At 39.4% G+C, this 20283-nt stretch overlaps 1 protein-coding gene and 1 long non-coding RNA gene across 7 annotated transcripts in view; one reads left to right on the forward strand and one right to left on the reverse strand.

The window, feature by feature from the left end:
* LOC132540441 (uncharacterized) overlaps positions 1 to 20283 on the forward strand; it is a 143835-nt gene that overhangs the window by 76194 nt on the left and 47358 nt on the right. The gene's annotated exons all lie outside the window — the stretch shown is intronic.
* LOC132540435 (uncharacterized) overlaps positions 1 to 20283 on the reverse strand; it is a 53590-nt gene that overhangs the window by 25919 nt on the left and 7388 nt on the right. For all 6 annotated transcript variants that reach the window (XR_009551622.1, XM_060198163.1, XM_060198164.1 and 3 more), the window contains exons 3-4: positions 8171 to 8195; positions 3990 to 4058 (exon numbers count right to left, since the gene is read on the reverse strand). Coding sequence is in view for 5 of the 6 variants with exons in the window: in XM_060198163.1 (XP_060054146.1) it covers positions 3990 to 4058; positions 8171 to 8195 (94 nt within the window). In the remaining variant the exon portion in view is untranslated. The remainder of the gene's footprint in view (positions 1 to 3989; positions 4059 to 8170; positions 8196 to 20283) is intronic.

A 20283-nucleotide genomic window follows, 5' to 3' on the forward strand; every position in this document is an offset into this window, starting at 1 on the left:
CCCGATATTGGTATCAAGGTCACAGAATGGCCAGGTGATTCAAGATGAAATCTACCCTCCCAGTGGTCAAGAAGTGTGGCTAGAAAGTAGGAGCCATTTTGCAATGTTTTCCTGATCAGCTAGGAAAACTGGTGAAGAATCACCTCAAATCTCAACAAATATAACCAGAATTTATTCAGAAACTCACTGGGCCACAGAGTGCTACTTGGGTCTGGCTGGCAGTGGACAGGGGAATTGGGTCTGGGATTTTGGACCCTCAGGCATGAGTCTCTTGCATAACCATTGTGCTATCTTATCTTTCACCCTGTTTTATCTTTTGGTCTCCAGTGAGTGATTAAGCTGAAAAATCTACTTACAGTTAAAAAGCCCTCAGGATCCCATAGCCCACAGGGATAACATACAAAATTGCATCAACATCACAATGGTTTAAAATTCATTGTGCTTCACCTCATGGATTGAGGTAAAAGGAAAACAACTGCTAATATTTGCAACTGTGAACTCTTAAGTACATTACTTAGACACAAGTCAATCCAGGGAATTGTGATCAGTGGATTGAAAAGTAGTGATGGGGGACCCTTCAAGCCTGTAAAAGCTATTCTCAACATAAGGAGGTGCCATCTTGCTATTCCAATCCACTTTTCTCTTCAGTTTGAACATACCTTACCTTCCATATTGCAAAAGCAGCTGTATCAACATTAGACTAACAGCTCCACCCAGTACTGAAGCACATCAGGGGCCAGAGGCGACCAGCTTCAAGGATCCAGGAACCAACCGACCAGAAACCACCTCACACCATATATAAATATCAACACCCAGGAAATTTATGTAAATTTCTTATAAGTACTGAACACTAACCAACTGCATGCATGACTGGCGCTATTTTGTGTAAAATTCATAACACACCAAAGATAATGGTCAAATCAAAAAGAAACATTGGAGAAATGAACTAGGAAAAAAGCCCGGAAAAAAAATCCAAAAAAGCTAGAAGCAAATATGAATGAGGAAAACATCCAAACACTAATAGATGCAATAATTACAGGATTGAGGAAAGCTTCTGAAAGTAATATCAGAAATGGGGAAACAACAAATGAGACTCTCAAAGAAAACACTACATGGAGGTAATTAGAAATGAAAACTGAAGTAGCTGAGGTAAGAGCACAACTAGCTGAACAAACATATACATATCTGAACTGGGTAACAAAATATTGAGCTACAGAAAACACCAGAGGAGAAAGAGAGCAGAATAATTGAAGCAGAAATCAGAATTAGCAAGACTAAGGATCAATTAGAGGAAACTAAAAAGAAAAAAAAAAAAGAGATTAAGAGATACAGAAAACAACAGAAACATGGGGTGACTTGAAAACAAGTGATGTACATATAACTGGCTTGCAAGAGGAAGAAAGAGAGGAAGGGGAAAATAGCATTCTAGAGGATAGTTGTTGAGCACTTCCATACTCTATAAACGACATAAAAGTCATAAGGGTCCAAGATTCCAAGAGAGTCCCAAACAGAACTGACCCAGAACTAAAGACACCAAGACATACCATATTTAGAATGAAAAGGAATAGGGTAAAGAAAGGATCCTGAAGGCTGAAAGAGAAAAACACAGAGTCACTTACAGAGGAAAACCCACAAGATTATCTGATTTCTCCACACAAACTCTAAAGGCAAGAAGATAATGTCAAGGCCAGAAGAGAATGGCAAGGTATATATTGAGCACTCAATGAGAAAGGCTTTCAACCAAGACCACTGTATCCTTCTGCACTGTCATTCAGACTATATGGAGGCATAAAACCTTCTCACATAAGACTTTCAAATCTGAGGCTCCAAGGTCTCAATCAATCTCCAGTACCACTATGAGTCAGATTGAGCAGTGCTCTGGTATTTCACTCTGTATCTCCTCTCTCTTTATCTGTCTCTCATTAAAATAAAATAAATAAAATATTTTAAATATAAAGCTATTATAATAAATCAATCCTGAAGATGCTATGAAATATATATGCTACGAATAACAAAGTGGGAATATAGATCTATTAAATCCCCTAACCAAAAACGGTAAAACCACAAAACAATTGTACACAAATACTCTATTTGAACAAAACACCTAGAAAAGCAGAAGTGCACTTGGCTGAGCCTGGGATCTCTGCCTAAGTCCTCTGCCTGTCATGTGAAACCATTTAGAGCAATTAGTTTCAGTATGAGAAGGAAAAAAAACAACTCTGTAAATGCTAGATCTGCAGGAAATGATACCAGTGACTCTTCAATGCTATAAAATTTTTGGGTACTAGGAGATCTGGAGGAATAAGCTTGACTCTTATTAGTGGTTAAAGCAGAAAGGGGACTTGGGTGACTAGTGGACAGGGGACTAAGGACATGGACTTTGCATCTTGGCACAGGCCTGATGCTTCATCACCATGGAGAATATCTGTGAGCTACATATGATTTCCACATCAGTCATCAAGGGGCACAGGTGAGGAACGGAGCCAATCCATCCTCATTCATGGAAATGTTATTTGGAATTTTGAAGTGTCTTGTCCATTTTCCTGTACTAATTGGGAATCTAGGACAGGAATATTTTTGTTTCCTTGGGGAGTGGAAGACATCTCATTCTGAGACACCCCAGAGAAACTGAGGCCAAGCATTAGAACCTCATTTAAGATCCCTGATTACTATCTGTATCAAATGTTCTGGCTCCAACACTTCTCGGAAAGAACTTATGCCTTAGTTAAGTAATGGAACAAAGAGGAAAACATAAATGCAGGTGCAGCACTTTCTGTCCATGTCTCAACTCCTGATCCTAAACACCATACAGAGTCTGCTAAACAAAGACTCCCAGGAAGAGAAGTATGGTCCCCTGTCATCTTCCTCTGCATTATCACTCTTCACCCTCTCCCTCCTGCTTTCACATGACCAACCCAAATGACCATGAGAGGGCTTATCAGCCAAAGGAATTTAGGGCATTCTAAACCAGCTGTGCCATGAACACTGCATTGATTAGTTCCCACAAACTGCACCTGACATCTGCCCATGATCAGCAGAGCTCAGATTGTTGTGTCTAACTCTCACACCTGGCACATGAGAAAACTGTGTTTCTGGTCCAAATGCATGTGAGAGTTGTGTTTCCTATGTTTTCACTACAGGTCAATTTGAACCCACCCTAATAGTTTCCTGTTTCACTCCTAGAGATTTCTATCTAAATAAATCCAAGGACCCCATGATTTAAAGTAGCCAAGAAATATTTCTGGTCTCCATGTGTGATCACATTGAATTCCCAAAGCAGAGCAGACCATTCTAGCTCTTTGCAATGAAATTAAAGGCAGAATTCTTCCTTACATGGCACTAAAATAGGAGAGAACAAAAGGAAACTGAAATACTTTTCTTTGTCTTTCTGGTGTCACAGCTCCCATTCACACTCTCAAAAACAGAAGGTCTAACTCAATGCCCCACACCCCTGTCATCCATATTCAGGGAGTTTTCCTAACTGGTATCTCTTGGATCTCATCAACCCAAGAACCTAGTTCTTCAGGGAGCTCTACAGTATTATCTTTAAAGGCACACACATACAGAATACAACTCAGATGTGAGCTGTTAGGACATCTTGTCTGATGCCACACATGAGAGAATCTAGCAAGGATCAGTGCAATAAGCCAGAAGATGGCAAAGTGAGATGATCTCATAAGTGGATTTCCAGAAAGAAAGAAAAGAAAAATGAGGGTGAAACATTAATAAACTTGAGGCCAATTTCAGCACACTTGAAGGAGAATACACAAAAGGGAGACAGATAGGGGTGGGGTGTGTAGGGGTGTAGACAGATGGGTTGGGGCCTGTGCAAAGGGTAGAGGAAGGGAACTATACTGATGGACAATGTTTGCAGGCAGTTATTTTGAGGGATGTGAAATTAACCAGACACAAAGGGTCTGGTAAAACATTTTCATAATAAACACAAGTGACACAGTATTGTATAACCTAAGTATTGCAGAGGGACTTACCTAAATTTGGAGTATACAGGTCATTGGATCCGAAGACAAGCACTGGAGTGCTGGCAGCCTGTTCTCCTTCTTCATGGGGCAAAAAGAGGAGAGAAAAGACAGGAGACACTCAGCCCAGGCTTTGCAGTGAAAAACATCTGAAAACTACCAAGTACCTTCCACTCATGACAAGGAACTACATGCCACTGTTTAAATGACAGAGAAGCTTCACACCCAATACTAACATCTTCACCTATTCCGCCTCAGGAGACCCACACATACTGTCAGTTCATTCCTCACAAGTCTTACAGGATTTTACCACTGCGCCAATCTCATGGATGGGATTACATTATAATCCAGGTATTACATTCTAATGCATTACTGCTTATTTCATCTTTTAATTATATTTTTTCTTATTGGACAGAGACAGCCAGAAATCAACATGGATTGGTGATAGAGAGAGAGAAATAAAGAGAGACACCTGCAACACTGCTTCACCACTTGTAAAGCTTTCCTCCTGCAGGTGAGGACCAGGGCTTGAACCTGGGTCCTTGTGCATTGAAACATGTGTGCACAACAGGCGTGCCACCACCCAGCCCCCATTGCTGCTTAATTATTCCTCAGTTTTTATACAAGCACTTCATCAGGGAGATGGTAATGTACTAAAATTGTAAATGACATATGGTCATACCACCCAGAACAGGCCTAATCTCATCTGAAACTATAAACATAATCATCACTAAAGAAATCATATTGACCATCCTTTGCTTTGCATGTCTTTGTAGTCACTGGCTTGGATGCCCCCCCATGCCAACAGAGTTCATCCAATGAAGGGATAGCTCAGCACAGTGGGCTGTAAGCTCCTTCTGCTCTCTGTAACTTGAACACATACAAGACAGAACTTGTCAAACTGTCAAAGCTCTTTCAAGAGCATCAAAGATGCTGATTCCTATTTAGTAACTAAATAGTCCTTCTAGGGTGTGTCCTTCAGGATTTGAGTGCTTCCACTGCTTTTGGCAATAGTGACAAAATCTCACTAAATACCTATGGATTCCTGTTTTGATGCCAATGCTGAGGAAGACTCTAGAACTGGAAATTATGTTAACAGCTATTTCTAAATGTTACCTCACTGAAGTCACAAGTATGAGCTATTCAGAATGCCTGGGTCTTCTGTGAGTTGTCATAATAATAATATGGGGGTCAGGTGGCAGCACACCTGTTTCAGTGCACACGGTATGAAAATATATGTTGATGGTTCCTTCAGATTGTGTGAACAGGCAGGCAACGGGAAGTAATGCTAGATAGTAGGTCCCTCTAAGGGGCTCACTATAGATGCAGGCATTTCCAGAATTACACACACAGTATGGTGCAGCTTAGGAGGCTCCTACTGACTCCAAGGACAGAGGCAGCCTTGTCAGTGTGCTAAGTACAGCTGAGCATGTCACATAACTGAGGTCAAATTTTGGCTTCTCTACTTCAGACATTTATCTCTTTGAGTTCCATAATTTAATGGATCAGTTCATGAATCCTAGCAATGACTCAGCATTTGTGTCTAAAATAGTGTTAATAATGAACATATTACAACAATGGCCCTAGAGTCAAAACAGTAAGGTCATTTCTACTCATCTCTTGGGGCTGCTTGTATGTTCAGAGCTACCACCTCTGTTCCATCATTGATGACTCTGTGGACTGCAACAGATGTTCAGGGAAATTTATTACCAAAGAGTCAGTGGCTAGTATCCTTTATTCACAGTCAAAATCTGATCACATTGTGCATCAATGGCCACCAGACTGAGTGGGCTTTAGAAAGACTCAGTGTCTTATGAAGGCTTAGTGTTCCTCTTGAGGGAGAGGCTGAGGTCCTACAGTGACCATCCTCCCAGAACCTTTACCCTCCCAGGTGTCTCACATCCTTCCTCCTTCTGATTCCTCAGTAAGGGCTACTCTCCCTAGGAAACTCAGAATTCAGCTCCCAGTCAATAGCATGGCAGACTGTTTACTCTTGCTGTCACAACCACAACAAACACACTCTGAATCCCACAGATTTATGGGGAAATCATATGCTTATTCTAAGGAAAAATGTCCCAGACCCCTAAGTAGATCCCCTAAGGAGTTACCTGACTTTTAATAAAAACTTCCATTATGTTATCACAGGATAAAGAGGTTTTATTAGTTCACAGAAGACATTGATGTCTTTAAAAACAAACCACAGCTATCATGAAATAATTCAAATGAGCAATGCAAAATAGAACATAGTGAGCCAAGAACACACTACAGAAAATTAGACTTTTTTTACATGACAATCCCATGTCCTTATTTTACTATGCAACTGAGCTGGACAATCCACTGCTGTGTGTACTACAACAAAATCTGTGCAATGTATCCCATGCTGCATGTAACAGACTAGAGTCCATAAGACACAAGCCATTCCAGCCTTTACTGACTTGGATCTTAAATTACTTGAACAAGTTGAGAGAAGATGACTTTAGACATGAACTTCAACTACATATTGAGGTAGGTAATCAGTTCAGAAAACAGAACTATTTGTTGTGAACAATCAGTTCAGAGAAAGAACATTTGCCATAGAATTATAATAAAATTAAAACTAGAAAGAAAAGCTTGCTTTACTTTTCAAAATCACACAAATAAGGGTGTTGTTCTACTAATAAAACTGATCTGCTAACTGAACTGTTTTTGTTTTTTTTAACACTTTAATTTGAGGCTATCATTTTACCTGAGAGTTTGACTCAGAGTTAACATATGAATGGATCAGTATAACATTATGGTTGTGTCATGAGATATAACTCAGGAGTCAAACCTATGTAAATTTTAATGGAAAACAAAAAAGTGAATAATTAATAACAAGTTGGGTACATGGGCAAAAAATGGGACACTGAAGATGAAAGAATACTGGGGATCAGGCAGTAGCACAGAAGGTTACGTACACATGGCACAATGCATAAGGATCCTGGTTCCAGCCCCTGGCTGCCCACCTGCAGGGGGTCACTTCATAGGCGGTGAAGTAGGTCTGCAGGTGTCTGTCTTTCTCTCACCCTGTCTTCCCCTCCCCTCTCCATTTATCTCTGTCCTATCCAACAACTGCAACAACAGCAAAGATAAACAACCAGGGTAACAAAAGAAAAAAAATAGCCTCCAGGGGCAGTGGATTTATAGTTTAGGCACCAAGTCCCAGCAACAACCTTGGGAGGCAAAAGAAAAAAAAAATAAAAAGGTAAAAAAAATTTAAAAATCACACTCTAAAAAAAAAGTCAGAAATTCTATATCTCATATCTGTTGTATCCTATCTTCCCTTAAAAATGTATACCATTGCCACTGAAATTTGGGAAAATGAGACATTTATGGTGGGCAGTTAATACACACTTTCGATTACATTGCAGAAACCACAGACACACCTCCACTATTTAATAAAATTAAATAAATAAATTGCACAGATTTTGTTGTAGTGCACACAGAAGTGGATTGTCCAGCTCAGCTGCACAGTAAAAGAGGGACATGTAATTGTCATGTATAAAGTCTAATTTTCTTTTTTTAGTATTTTATTTTATTTATTTATTCCCTTTTGTTGCCCTTGTTGTTTTATTGTTGTAGTTATTATTGTTGTTGTCGTCGATGTTGGATAGGACAGAGAGAAACGGAGAGAGGAGGGGAAGACAGAGAGGGGGAGAGAAAGATAGACACCTGCAGACCTGCTTCACCGCCTGTGAAGCGACTCCCCTGCAGGTGGGGAGCCGGGGTTCGAACCGGGATCCTTATGCCGGTCATTGTGCTTTGTGCCACCTGCGCTTAACCCGCTGCGCTACAGCCCGACTCCCAAAGTCTAATTTTCTATAGTGTGTCTTTGGCTCACTCTGTTCCATTTTGCATTTCTCATGTGAATTATTTCATGATAGCTGTGGTTTGTATTTAAAGACATCAAAGTATTCTGTGAAGTAATAAAACCTTTTAGTGCTATGATAACATAATGTAACACACAGACCCACTGCACCTATGACCATAACTACTCCATAGTCTGAGAAAATGGGGCCACTTTAGCTCTCTGGAAGTGAGCTTTTCCATCAGTATAGACCCTGAGCCATTCCCACCATGGAGTCAGGGCTTTGGAGAAACTAAAACTCACAGGCAAGCCCCCCAAGACTTGTCTATATTGTGTCCTCAGCTGCTGAAGGATTCAGAGTACTTACCACTGACATGTTCCACTGGGAAGTCCTGTAAAGAATACAGAAAAGACCATGAGAATCAGATATGTTGGAAGTTTGTTCTCTTGGAGTATCTCTGAAATCCTGAGGACTGAAATCAAAATCCTTGCATGCATGGAGAACTTGTGTCAAAAATGTCAAGTGTTTCCTGAGAATGCATACCTCAATCCAGTAGTATCTGTTATTAAATATTCTTAATTCAAGAGGAGAATCTGTCACTATAAATACCCCTCAATATAGTTAATACACTGATATTGCCAATTTTGAGTCAAGTATCAATTGTAGAGATTCTCCTTATCTCTCCGAGTTCAACAACACCTCATATGTACTAACTAAGGGAACAGTTTTTCAAATTTGCCCATAATTAAAAGAGAAAGCACCAAGGGAACTTCCAAAGGCATGACCATAGAGTAGCAACAACTGTATGGCTAAGCCGCCGCCCCCCCCCAAAAAAAAAAAAAAACAACATTAGAAAAGACAATGAAAAAAATCACCTGATATCTCATCAAAACACAGCTGGGGCTTCTAAAGAAACTCACTTAGCCATAGGTGGGTGCAGGCACAAGTGACCAGTAGGCAGAAAAAGGGTGAGAGAGAGATTCACTCTGCTAACATTCTGAAATATAAACAGGGAAATCCAACACTGCAGCCACAAACCTAACTGGTGGCTCAACAAAAGAAACTGGACTGACAGTGAAAATTGAGATGGAACCAAGCTATCACAATGGCAGTGCTTACAGACAAGTAGATATACACACATCTGGAGAACATATCAAGGATAGGATTAAGAAAACATATTATGAGAGTGCTTGAAGAATCTAAACATATGCAGAAAAATATCCAGGAATTTAGAGATTATATTAAAGAGTTACAGAGTACAAAAGAGTAACAACAAATAGGGTTCATGAAAAAGACTAGAAAGCAAGAAAGAAAAAAACCCTAGGGTTACAGTGAGTTAAGGACAATTTGAGTGCAGTTATGGTTCAAGTATTTGATCTAGGAAATAGAATAAATCATGAGAAGCAGAGATTACCAGGGCTATAAGAGCACACACCCTCAAATACTCAGTCTTGGTCTGTGAATTCTAAGATGTTGGTAAGGAATGATTTGGGAAATAGTAAGCAATTCAACCTTAAACAGAAAGCTCCATCAGAAAGACAAATATAAGAGTGACTGGAGGGGGCAGAGCCAAGATGCCTGTGTACACCTATGTTTATAGCAGCACAATTTATAATGCCTAAAACCTGGAAGCAATCTAGATGCCCAACAACAGATGAGTAGCTGAGAAAGCTGTGGTATATATACACAATGGAATACTATTAATGTAGCTATTAAGAACAAGAAAGGAACCTTCTCTGACCCATCTTGGACAGAGCTAGAAGGAGTTAAGTGAGCTAAGTCAGAAAGATAAAGATGAGTATGGGATGATCCCACTCATCAACAAAAGTTGAGAGAGAAGATCTGAAAGAGAAACTAAAAGCAGGATCTGACTAAATTTAAGTAGGGCACCAAAGTAAAAACCCTGTGGTGAGGGAGGGGGAGGGTGGGCATTCGGCTTCTGGGGCGGCAGGGGAGTGGGAGGGGACAGGGTCTTTTGGTGGTGGGAATGGTGTCTATGGTGGTGTATACTTCCATTAAATTGTAGTCATATAAATCACTATTTAATTAATATGAGATGGGGAAAATTGATTGCATGTCTTGAACTTTTTAAAACACAGACTGAGTCTTTTTAATACATAGGCTGAGTCATTGATATGTTGACTCAAAAGTCTAGACCAGGGAGAAGCAACCAGTGCCACAGCTATATACAAGATGTTGGGTTTTGTACAGCAAATCCTAACAGAGGGACTTATTAAAGTTAACCCAATTACCAAATATTGTGATGATAACAACGACTATCCATCATCTTCTTGAACCCTAAGACAACAGGAACCTCACATTTCCTCTATAGAGCCTATATTTCCCCTAGTCCTGGAACTCAGGGTGAGGCATGATTTCCTGCATGCTTCTCTCAAGTCATATAAAATAACATTGCATCCGCTGATCACAACCTAATCAACTCGAGTGCCACCTCAGCAGGCTTCACTTCAGACTGTGTCCAGAGACTTCAGGTGTGGAATGACAACACTTTAGCTTCATTACTCAGGTGACACCTTTCCTTTCATAGTATTCTCTAATTCCATTCCACATGGTTCACTTTCTAACAAAGTCCCAAATCCTAGATATAGACCAGGTCCCCTGAGATAGAGCATATGTTCACACATATCCATAAACTAGGTTAAAATATATACCTGAAAGCAAAAGTACACAAGGGTTAGCCGTGAGTAACCCCTCAACACTTCATCTGCACTATTCCAGCCTTTAGTTCCATAATTATTCAATAATTTGTTTGGCTTTGTATGTTACCTCTCTTTTCAGCCACCAGGTTCCAGATGCCAGCAGGATGCCGACCAAACTCCCCTAGACAGAGGACACTACCAATGAGTCCTGGAGCTCTGCTTCCCCAAAAACCCATCCTAATAAGGAAAGAGAGAGGCAGGCTGGGAGTATGGATCTACCAGTCAGTGCCCATGTAAAGTGGGGAAGCAATTATAGAGACTAGACCTTCCACCTTCTGCAACCCACGATGATCTTGGGTCCATACTCCCAGAGGGATAGAGAATGGGAAAGCTATCAGGAGAGGGGATGGGATATAGAGATCTGGTGGTGGGAATTGTGTGGAGTTGTACCTCTCCTACCCTATGGTTTTGTTAATGTCTCCTTTTAAAATAAACAAACAAAAAATAAAATAAAACATAAAAAAGAAAAAGAGTGACTAGACTACTTGAGGAGGAGGAGGGGGAGAAAGGAACAGAAATCATATTCAAAGAAATCACAATAAAAATTGATCAAACACAGACAACATTCAAAACATAGATACATATCCAGAAACCTGTGCAAATATCATGTTTCTAAGTCCAAAATGGTCTAAGACATATCATAGTAAAATTATCAAATAATGAAGACAAAGAAAAACATTATGGGGAGGAAGGTAGTGATGCACCTAGTTGAGCACTCACACTACAGTGCATAAAATCCCAGGTGCAAGCTGCTGGTGCCCACCTACGGGGGGAAGCTTCACGAGTGGTGAAGCAGGGCTGCAAGTGTCTCTCTGATTCTATCTATCTATCTATCTCCCCCTTTCCTCTCAAATTCTGTCTCCACCCAATGATAAAGATTTAAAAAAAACATAAAAGAAAAAAAAAACTTTACAGGCTGCTATGGAAAGGAAGAAAGTTACATACAAAGACTGGGCTTTCTGGCTTCCCTAGATTTCTCATAACAAACCCTAGAATTAAGTGGTATAATTTTTTATGTTTCTTATTTTGTTTGATAGGACAAAGATAAGTTTATAGGAGAGTGGAAATAGGGAAAGAACAGGAGAAACACCTGCAGCATTGCTTCACTGCTTGTAAATCTTCCCTTTTCAGGTAGCAACAATGTCACTGCACTTGATAATACATGCACACTAACAGGTGCACCACCAGTAAGCGCCAAATCAAATATTCAAAATATTAAAAGAGAATAGCAGCTGAGACATCTGGGGTGTGGCCATGGAGTAACTGTGACTGAAAAATCATGCTCTGAAACAACCAGATAAAAGGACAAGAAGAAGGAGGAGGAGGAGGAGCAGGAGGAGGAGGAGAAGGAGGAGCAGGAGGAGGAGGAGGAGAAGGGAGAAGAGGAGGAGGAGGGGGAGGAGGAGAAGGAAGAGATGGAGGAGGAGGAAGAGGAGGAGGAGAAGGAGAAGGACAAGAAGAAGAAGAAGAAAGAATATTACAACATTGCATTAACAAGGGGTTTGGAGAAAATCAAGGAGACAAAAGTGTGTATACTGTACAGAATTGGGGGGGTGGCCCCGCATAAATATGTTGAGCTAGGAACTGACACTTGGAAGCTGACACTATTCTGAATCACAGGGAAGAACTCACAGAACTAGTCTAATTAGCAGAGGACAGCAGGTTACTCAACAGAATCAAAAGCTGTGGGCCAGGAGTCGGGCTGTAGCACAGCAGGTTAAGCGCAGGTGGCGCAAAGCACAAGGACTGGCATAAGGATCCCGGTTCGAACCCCGGCTCCCCACCTGCAGGGGAGTTGCTTCACAGGCGGTGTAGCAGGTGTGCAGGTGTCTATCTTTCTCTCCTCCTCTCTGTCTTCCCCTCCTCTCTCCATTTGTCTCTGTCCTATCCAACAACGACAACAACAATAATAACTACAACAATAAAACAACAAGGGCAACAAAAAGGAATAAATAAATAAAATAAATAATAAAAAAGCTGTGTACCTATTCGAATATATGGTGGAAATGGGCTATGAGAGCCCAAAATAAAGTCTGGAACAAGGGAATAAAAACTCACTGCCTAAAACAACACAAATGACTATGATAGATGCTCAACCCACAAAGACATAATGAAAAAAAAGAGAAACAGAGTCATCTGCAGGCTAAACAGCAAATACCACATTTAAGCAAAACATCAACAAAAAGATTTGGAAAAAAAATGTCTGAGTTTGATCTCAGAAAACAGTATTAAGAAAGTTCAAGATATGTGTCCAGGTGATGGTGGAGCACCCATGATATAGTGCTCAAGGACCCACGTTTATGCCCCTGGTACCCACCTGCAGGGGGAAAGCTTCAAAAATGATAAAGCAGGGCTGCAGGTGTCTCTCCATCTCTCTCCTCTATCACCCCTTTCCCTCTCAACTTCTGGCTGTCTCTGTCCAATAAATAAATGAAAGTAATCAAATTTTTAAAAATAAATAAATAGACTCCAAGCATAACATATAAACACAAATACATAATCTTAGGGAACATTTCATGAAAGAGCTATAAAATTTACAGAGAAAAGCAAAAGTACACAATAGTCTGCAGTAAGTACCCCTCAACACTTCATCTGTACTATTTCAGTCTTTACTTCCATAATTATTCAATAATTTGTTTGGCTTTGTATGCTCACTCTCTTTTCAGCCACCAGGTTCCAGATGCCAGCAGGATGCCGACCAGAATCCCCTGGACAGAGGACGCTACCAATGAGTACTGGAGCTCTGCTTCCCCAAAAACCCATCCTAATAAGGAAAGAGAGAGGCAGGCTGGGAGTATGGATCAACCAGTCAACGCCCATGTTCAGTGGGGAAGCAATTATAGGAGCCAGACCTCCCACCTTCTGCAACCCACAATGACCTTGGGTCCATACTACCAGAGGGATAAAGAATAGGAAAGCTATTAGGGGAGGGGATGGGATATAGAGATCTGGCAGTGGGAATTGTGTGGTGTTGTACCCCTCCTACCCTATGGTTTTGTTAATGTCTCCTTTAAAAATAAGTAAATAAAAAATAAAATAAAACATAAAAAAGAAAGAGTGACTAGACTACTTGAGGAGGAGGGGGCGGGAGAAAGGAACAGAAATCATATTCAAAGAAATCACAATAAAAATTGATCAAACACAGACAACATTCAAAACATAGATACATATCCAGGAACCTGTACAAATATCATGTTTCTAAGTCCAAAATGCTCTAAGACATATTATAGTAATATTATCAAAAAATTAAGACAAAGAAAAACATTATGGGGAGGAAGGTAGTGATGCACCTAGTTGAGCACTCACACTACAGTGCATAAGATCCCAGGTGCAAGCTGCTGGTGCCCACCTATGGGGGGAAGCTTCACAAGTTGTGAAGCAGGGCTGCAAGTGTCTCTGTGACACTATATATCTATATATCCCCCCTTCCTTCTCAATTTCCATCTCTACCCAATAATAAAGATTTAAAAAAAACATAAAAGAAAAAAGAAGAAAAACTTTACAGGCTGCTATGGAAAGGAAGAAAGTGACATACAGGGCTATCTGACTTTCTTAGATTTCTCATCACAAACCCTAGAATTAAGTAGGATAGTTTTTTATGTTTCTTATTTTGATTGATAGGTCAAAGATAAGTTGATAGGAAAGTGGAAATAGGGAAAGAACAGTAGAAACACCAGCAGCACTGCTTCACTGCTTGTGAATCTTCCCTTTTCAGGTAGCAACAATGTCACTGCACTTGATAATACATGCACTCTAACAGGTGCATCACCATTCAGCCCCAAATCAAATATTCAAAATACTAAAAGAGAATAGCTGAGTCATCTGGGGTGTGGCCATGGAGTAACTGTGACTGAAAAATCATGCTCTGAAACAACCAGATAAAAGGAGAAGAAGAAGAATAAGAGGAGGAGGAGGAGGAGGAGGAGGAAGAAATATTACAACATTGCATTAACAAGGGGTTTGGAGAAAATCAAGGAGACAAAAGTGTGTATACTGTACAGAATTGGGGAGGGAGGCCCTGCATAAACACTTTGAGCTAGGAACTGACACTTGGAAGCTGGCACTATTCTGAGTCACAGGGAAGAACTCACTGGACTAGTCCAAGTTGCAGAGGACAGTAGGTTACTCACCAGAATAAAAAGCTGTGTACCTATTCATATGGTGGAAATGGGCTATGAGAGCCCAAGATAAAATATGGAACAAGGCAATAAAAACTCACTTTCTAAAACCACACAAGTGACTATGATAGATGCTCAACCCACAAAGACATAATCAAAAAAAGAGAAACAGCGTTATCTGCTGGGTAAACAGCAAATGCCACATTTAAGCAAAACATGGACAAAAAGATTTGAAAAAAATGTCTGAGTTTGATCTCAGAAAACACTATTAAGGCAATCCAAGACTTGGGGCTGGGTGGTGGTACACCTGGTGGAGCGCACATGATACAGTGCTCAAGGACCCAAGTTCAAGCCCCTGGTCCCTACCTGCAGGGGGAAAGCTTCACAAATGGTGAAGCAGGGTTGCAGGTGTTTCTCTGTCTCTCTCCCTCTCTATCACCACTTTCCCTCTCAATTACTGGCTGTCTCTATTCAATAAATAAATAAATAAAAGTAATAAAATTTTAAAAAATAAATAAGTGGACTCCAAGCATCACATATAAACACAAATACACAATCTTAGAGAACATTTCATGAAAGAGCTACAAAATTTACAGAGAAAACTTTGAATAGAGTTACATGACGTGAAGAATGTTCTAGAGGGCTTTAGGGATTACACAGGATACCTAGGAAATAGAATAATTTTTAGGAAGAGAATATCCAGGTTAAAAGATAAAATCACCACACTCTCTTAGTGCAAGCATTTTGTAGAGGAAAGTCTTATGAAAAATGAAGAAATTCTGTATTAAGCAGTGGACTCCATCAGAAAAAAAAAGCCAAAGTTACTAGAATATCTAAAGATGAAAAGAAGAAAGGAGCAGAGATCATGTACAAAGAAGTCAGAGCAGTAATTTTGCAAAGCTGAGAAATACTAAAAATATAAACATAAGAGGAAGCTCAGTAAACACACAGGACTTTTAATTTAAAATGACCTCACCAGGACACAACACTGAAAAATGAACCAAAAGCAAAGACTAAGAAAAGCTAATGCAGGCCACAAGAGGAAAAAAGAATTTGACATACAAAGGCAGAACCCCCATATTTCTCGCCACAAACATTAGGAATAAGAGAATGGAATGACATTCACTGTACTAAAAGATAAAGATCACCAGCCACAAATACTCTACCATGCTAAATTAGTTTTCATTATAGAGGAAAAATTAAAACTGTCCCAAACATGCAGAAACAAATCTTGACTGTAAGAATTATGAAAAAGAGTCCTACAGAAAAAAAAAAAAAAAAACTTCAACTCTAAATGAGTTCATCAGTGGTAGAATAGAATTGGAAACACAAACAACTGCCACAAAAGAAGCACAGGCATTGGAAAAAGGAGGAAAAAATGGACAGAGCAATATGATCAATAAAATAAATAAGTAAATAAATGGGAAAAATGGCCACCAGGAGCAGTGAATTCATAATGTAAGTGATAACCCTAGAGGTAAAAAAAAAGAAAGAGAAAAATAAAGAAATAAAGAGGAAAAGAAAGAAAGAGAGAGAGAGAAGAAAAAAGGGGGGAGGGATTCTGATACATTGTTGGTGGGAATGCAAACTGGTGCATCCCCTGTGGAAGACTGTATGGTTAGTCCTTAAGCAAACCCAAACATTTTAACCCAACAATACCACTCTTTTGAATGATCCAAAGGACATGCAAACACTAACTTGAAGGGACATATGCTCCCCTATGTTCATAATTGTATTATTCACAGCAGCGAAAGTGGAAACAGCCTAAATTCCATCAACAAATGACTGGATAAAGAACTTATGGGATGAGTCATGACATCATCTCTCCAGACAATAACTTGGATCCACGTGCATATCAGATGTCAAGCTCAGGGAAAAAAGAAAAAAGAAAAAAACAAATGAGTAGTCATGAGCCCTTCAGAATGTAACTAAAACAGGTCTACTAACTATCTACAAAATGGAGAGCCCCCAATCTTCATCTGTACTATTACAGCCTTAAGGTTTATGATTGGTCAACAATTTGTTCTGCTTTATAGCTTAACTCTTTTTCAGCAATCAGGTTCCAGATGTTATCATGATGCCAATTGGAATTCCTTTGGCAGACGACTCTACTGATGTGTCCTGGAGACCTCTTTCCCCAGAATCGTCCTATCAACACCCAAACCCATGTTCTGTGGGGAAGCAATTACAGAAGTCAGACCTTCCACCTTCTGCACCCCATAATGACCCTGGGTCCATACTCCCAGAGGGATAAAGAATAGGAAAGCCATCAGGGGAGGGGATGGGATACAGAGTTCTGATGGTGGGAATTGTGTGGAGTTGCACCTCTCTTATCTTATTGTTTTGTCAGTGTTTCCTTTTTATAAATAAAAATTTTTAAAAAGAAGTTATGGGGTAAGGTAGGTGTAGGGTGGACAGCATAATGGTTATGCAAACATAATTCTCATGCCTGAGGGTCCAAAGTCACAGGTTCAATCTCCTGTACCACCATAAGCCAGAGCTGAGCTAGTAAAAAAGGGGAAAAAATCTAGTAAAAAAGAAAAAAAAAGAAAGGAAAAGAACAAACGTGGGGGCCAGGAGGTGGTGCACATAGTACAAAAAAAAGGACTCACACAAGGATCCAGTTCAAGTGCCTGACTAGCCACCTGCTGGGGGTGGGGGGGTCAGTTCACAAGCAAGTGAAGTAAGTCTTCAGGTGTCTCTGTGTCTCTCTCCCTCTCTATCCCTCTCTCTCCCTCTCTATTTCGTATCCAATAAAATTTTTTAAAAAGGCCTCCAGGAGCAGTGGATTTGAGCTCCAACAACAAACCTGGACACAAAAGTAAAGATGCATAAAAGAAAAGAGGATGAGGAGGAAGAGAAGTAGTAGCAGCAGCAGTAGTCGTAGCTGTTGTTGTTCTCATACAATATATACTTCATGGAATACCGCCCTAAAATCAACAATATGATATTGTGTCCCTTGGGACAAAATTGATGGAACTGGATGTCACTATGCTTAGCAATATGAGCAGAGATGAAAGATAATTACTGGATGGCTTCACATGTGCAATCTAGAGAACAAATACATATCAACTCACAAATAAAATCCAGAAGTAAGCAAAAGTGTCTCTAAGACTCTGAGAACTATGATGACTATCTGACTCTCCTGGGGAGACCGGGTCACAGAACTTTGGTGGTGGGTGCAATATGAAACTATATCCTGTAATGTTATAATCCTGTAACCATTATTCATCATAATTAAAATTGGTTGCCTCAGTTAAAAAACCCAGACCTTTCACCTTCTGTACCCTATAAAAATTTTTGGTCCATACATAACCCCAGAGGTATAAATGGTAAGAAAATATAACCAAAGGTCTCTGAACTCCAATTCCATTAGGTGCTGGAGAGAGAGAGAAAGAGAGAGAGAGAGGGAGAGAAGGAAAGACACTTGGAAGTAGTAGGTGTGACATAGAAAGATAAAGCTGGATCATATTAAAAATAGGAAAAAATATATAAATATAAATAGACAGAAATAACAGCCCATTGACATGGAACTCTTGTGGTGGGAAAGGTGTATAATTTAACACCTATTATCTTGGAATTTTGTAAATCAATATCAAATCATTAATATTCTTAAAAGAATATAGACATAATACACATTTGTATTCACATATATAGTATAATATAAACGGACGAATAGTCCCTAAAGGAATAATGGGATGTCAAAAATAAATAAATAAATAAATAAATAAATAAATAAATAAAAGGTAAAGAACCCATCACCTAAATTTTCATTATCATGCACTGAGTATCTAATACCCTCTCTACCCCCCTCATTTCTTCCTTTCCCAGAGAACTGTGCTTTTGTGTAATACTCCACACCCAGTTCAAGCTGCATCGTGAATTTTCCCTATTTGTACTTGGTTCTGAAATTAAATCTATAAGTTTAGGGAGTGGTGTGCAGACACCTATTACAAGGTCATATGAACTGTACTTATATTTCAACAACTGTCCTGTAAACCATAATCTTCCCAGTAAAATAATGTATGAAGGAAGGACAGGATATTGTGAGGCAGGGAGGTTCAAGCCAACTGCCAGATGGTCTCAGCTATTTGTGAGATATGACATTGAAAAACATGAACTAAATTATAGAAGCCAGACCTTCCACTTTCAGCACCCCAGAATGTCCTTTGGTCCATGCTACCAGTGGGATAAAGAATAGTAAAGCTACCAGCGGAAGGGAATTCTAGTGGTGGGAATTGTGTGGGGTTGCACCCCTCTTTCCTATGGCTTTTGTCAGTGTTTCCTTTTTATAAATAAAAACTATTAAAAAATAGGGAAGCTTCTAATGGAGGGGATGGGATACAGAAATCTGGTGGTGGGAAGTGTATGGAATTGTGCCCCTGTTATTATACAGTCTTGTTAATCATTACTAAACCAATAATAAAAATTTAAAAAATCCCCCAGAAAGGCAGTATACACATGAAAAAAAGAAATAAAAACATGAACTTATAAAGGTGGAGTGTTCATACTGCCTCTCTTATCCTATGGCTTTTGTCAGTGTTTCCTTTTTATAAATAAAAATTATAAAAAGAAAAAATCTTTATGGGTTTCCTGCTAAAATAAAATTTAAAATACTCAAAAAATGAAAGAATGATATAAGTTATCTGGGTAGGGAGAACACAAAACTTTGGTGATGGGTGCAGTGTGACATTACACTCCTATATTCTATAATCTTATAACAGTCTAAATCATTAAATCACTAATTTTTTGACGTGAGGAATTTTTATGAATAGTTTCCATGCCACTAAGTGAAAAAGTATGCAACCAAACAGCATGTTCAGTATAATCACATTTTTGAATTAAATAGGTATGTGAAAGAATTGGAGATATATATATATATATATATATATATATATATATATATATATAGGTTATCTATGTTGAAGATCGAGGTAGATTTTATTTTAATTTGCTTAATACTGTTTTTCAATTGCATTATCTTTTTTTTGTCTTTTATTTTTTCTTTCTACATCATCTTTTCAGACTGTGTCCAGAGACTTCACGTGTGGGATGACAACCCTTCAGCTTCATTACTTGGGTGAGACCTTTCCTTTCATAGTATACTCTAATTTCATCTCAGGTGGTTCACTTTCTAACAAAGTCCCAAAAGCTAGATATACACCAGTTTCTGTGAGAGAGAGCATATGTTCACACGTATCCATAAACTACTGCAAAATATATACCTGAGTAATGAAGCTGAAGGGTTGTCATTCCACACGTGAAATCACTGGACACAGTCTGAGGTGAAGCATGTTGAGGTGGCAATCGTTGCATTGGTTAGGTTGTGACTGGTGGATGCAATATTATTTGGTATGGATTGGGAGAGGCATATGGGAAAGTGGGCCCTATCCAAGGGTTCCAGGACTGGGGGAAGTAGGGGCTCTATAGTGGAGATGTGAGGTTCCTGCTGTCTTAGTGTTCAAAAAGACAATCGATAGTTAATGTTATCATCACATTATTTGGTAATTGGGTTAACTTTGAAAAGTCCTTTTGTTATGGTTTGCTGTTCATTATCCAGTATCTTGTATATAGCTGTGCTATTGGATGCTTCTAATCTACTTGGTCTAGGCTTTTGAGAGAGTCCGCATATCAAATACAC

This window comes from Erinaceus europaeus, chromosome 9 (assembly GCF_950295315.1).
Source record: "Erinaceus europaeus chromosome 9, mEriEur2.1, whole genome shotgun sequence".
Taxonomy (NCBI): Eukaryota; Metazoa; Chordata; class Mammalia; order Eulipotyphla; family Erinaceidae; genus Erinaceus; species Erinaceus europaeus.